The sequence below is a fragment of the Entamoeba histolytica genome, genomic scaffold (genome assembly GCF_000208925.1).
Source record: "Entamoeba histolytica HM-1:IMSS scf_1104750518187 genomic scaffold, whole genome shotgun sequence".
Taxonomy (NCBI): domain Eukaryota; phylum Evosea; order Mastigamoebida; family Endamoebidae; genus Entamoeba; species Entamoeba histolytica.
The window spans coordinates 1-3,116 of record NW_001915205.1 but is presented as its reverse complement, the minus strand read 5'-3'; the positions used below and the strand labels follow the sequence as shown (position 1 = coordinate 3,116).

Here is a 3,116-nt window from a genome sequence, read left to right as displayed (position 1 = left end):
TTTTTAATTCACCATTTCATTCATTGGCAGATGAATGAAATGGCTGTTCATATTCTTCATTGATTTGTTTTTATTCTTTTTTAGTTCATTTTCAATTAATTCAAGATTGAATCATTTCATTTCAATTACTATGATTCGTTTTGGTGTGAAAAATTGTTTTCCACAAAGTGCATTTTCAATTCCTTCATATTCAAATGAATATTGACTACAATATGATTCTGTTTTATTATTTTCTTTACAAACACAGATGTCATGTCCAAATCCAAATTCAAACAAATAATCATCGGTTTGATAAAATAAATAAAATGCATATTCTGGTTATTTAATATCAAATTTCATCATTCCTTCCATTCTTCCATTTGATTCTAATGAAAATAAAAATGATTTTGAATCGTTTATCCATTCATCTTCATCAATTTTAGAATTAACATATCCTCCAAATTTATTTCCATCTTCATCTTCAATAATAATTATTATATGTTCTTTATTCATTATTCTTTGATCAAATACTGATGTATTTTTATTCCAATCATCTTTATCTGAATCAAATAGTATATTTCCTACTTTTCTATTTGTCTATTCTTCTAGTTGTCGAATTAATGCTTTGATGAATTAAATTACACACTTGTTAATTTTAAAAAGTTTTATTATTTTAAATAATTAATTCTTTTATTACTAATAATAACTCCCATTTTTAACACAGTTTTATAATAATTTTCTATATTCTAATTATTTTAAAGTAGTTAATTTTTCGTCGTTCATTGTTTAAAGAGTAAAAAACGAGGAGAGAATATTATTTCTATACAAGAAATAAATAATAAACCAGAGTATAGATATACTATTTACAACATAGTTAGAATAGACTAGTACATCCATTTTATTTGCTTATTGTAGACATCACTCATTTACTTGAACAAATGTTTTCTTATTCATATGGTATTGTTTTTTGTGCCTTTCTTTTTTACTTATATAAAATTGATCCTATATTTATGTTTGTTGGAGTTACAGGAACAATTGCAAAACCACGAGGGTTTTTTTTGTCTTCTGAATTAATAAACTGTAAATGTTCTTCTATAGAGCTAAAAACTTCTTGTTTTGTTGTGAAATTTATTTTAGTTCTAATTTGGACTTGTTGTTCAACGTCATTATTAAAATCTATAACACTTATTTTTAATGAACCAGACTTATCACATTCAAATGTCATTTCAATATAAGCATCATCAATACTTACTTTTGCTAAATTACTAAATATAATTTCATCAATCAAATCATTCATACTTGCAACTGAATAATTTCCTTCATACAATGATATTTTAATATTCTCAACATTGTCTTCACTAGGTGTTATTGATATTGTTCTTTTTAAAGGTAACTTTTCATTAGCTTTAAAAATGGTTATTGTTGTTCCGTCAAATCTTTCTATTTTAATATCTTTTGGTAAAACTTCGTTAATTGTAACACACTTTTCCCTTGAATAAGTTACAGCACCTAAAACTACAGCAGTTAATGGATTTATTCCTTGAATAATTTTTTCTATTCCAAATTTTTTTTGTATTAAATCTTTTACTTTTGGAATACATGAAGAACCTCCAACGAGTAAAACTTTGTCAATGTCATTACTTTGTAATTTAGCCATGTCTAATGCACCATCAATTAAATCCATAGCTTTTTTATATTCAGATGAATTAATATCATCAAAAAACTCTCTTGTAACTTTAATTTCATTTTCATCAAAAGTACTATCATCATCACTTATATCTGGATCCGGTATTACAATTGTTGTTTCATTGTATTGACTTAATTCATATTTAGCGCTAATGACTCTGTTTCTTAATTTTTGTTTAAATTCTTGTGAAGACATTGTCTGACTTTTAATATTACCTCTTTGTTCAATCTTACTAAGTATTGCCTTATATAAATTTTCATCAAAATTATTTCCACCAAGTTCATTATTTCCATTTGTACAAAGAATATTAAAAACAGGTTTTCCTTCCGTATTTAATTTCATTTCAATACAAGTAATATCTAACGTTCCTCCACCAAAATCAAACACTAATAATTTAGTAGGGTTTTCTATTTTATCTTTAGTTATATCTAAATAATATAATGCGGCTGCAGTTGGTTCATGAATAAATGTTGGATTAATATTAATTTCGTTTGCAATGTGTGAAATAACTTGTCTTTGTTTGTGATTAAATCCAGCAGGAATAGTAATAACTGGATTAATAGTTGTGTTTTTATCAATTTTTACTTTTTCACAATACAAATCTTTTAACTTTTTTAAAATTGACTTTGCAACTGTTTTAACAGAAATTAATCTACTTGGATCATTTATTCGATAAAATATTTCCCCTCCTTTTTCTATAAATTGTTGTTGTTGTTCTTTTTTAATTCCTTGGAGTGTTTTTCCCAGAAATGTTTTGCTGTCACTTAGAATTTGTGTTCCTTCTTTCTCTTGTATTGGATTTACTCCTACTGTTGTTATTTCACCATTTGATATTTCTATTGTTGATGGAATAAATCGGCTTGAATTGTCATCTTGAATTATATTTATCTTGCCTGTTTTTCCAACACAATATCCAATAGAAGAATAAGTGGTACCAAAATCAATACCAACAAATTTATTTTCAGTCATTTATTTTTTCCTAGTTCAATAGTTTATATTTATGATTTATTATAAAGTTTTGTAGTGTTTGTCAATTATCTTTCTTTTCGTTTTTTTTAATAGTTTTGAAACTATAAGAAACTAATGTCATAATACTGTCTCTTTTTTAAAACTTTATTATTCATCACTATTATTTTAAATACTTAGCATCATTTTTGGTATTTTTAGAGATATATATGCTAATTTCTAAAAATAATGGAAGAAAAATAGAAGAGAAAGAAGATATAATTCAAAAAAAATAACAGGCAATCAAATCATGTTATATGTCATTTGTTGAGTGTTTAATGATATGATAATGAATTATGAATGAAAAATATGACTTTAATGGATTAATATAAAAAATAAAATGATATTATAATGAAATAGTTTAAATATTAATGAGAAATAATATTGAAATTAATTATGAAATAGTTAATATTTATAGTTTTATTATTATAAAATATTTATTATC

At 24.1% G+C, this 3,116-nt stretch overlaps 1 protein-coding gene across 1 annotated transcript; it reads right to left on the bottom strand.

The window, feature by feature from the left end:
• Positions 1-961: 961 nt before the first annotated feature.
• Positions 962-2,635, bottom strand: EHI_123490 (heat shock protein 70, putative; the record flags this gene model as incomplete). The annotated part of the gene is made up of 1 exon (XM_642758.1): positions 962-2,635. The coding sequence occupies one exon, from the start codon at positions 2,633-2,635 to the stop codon at positions 962-964; it is 1,674 nt and encodes a 557-aa protein (XP_647850.1).
• Between the last annotated feature and the right edge of the window lie 481 nt (positions 2,636-3,116).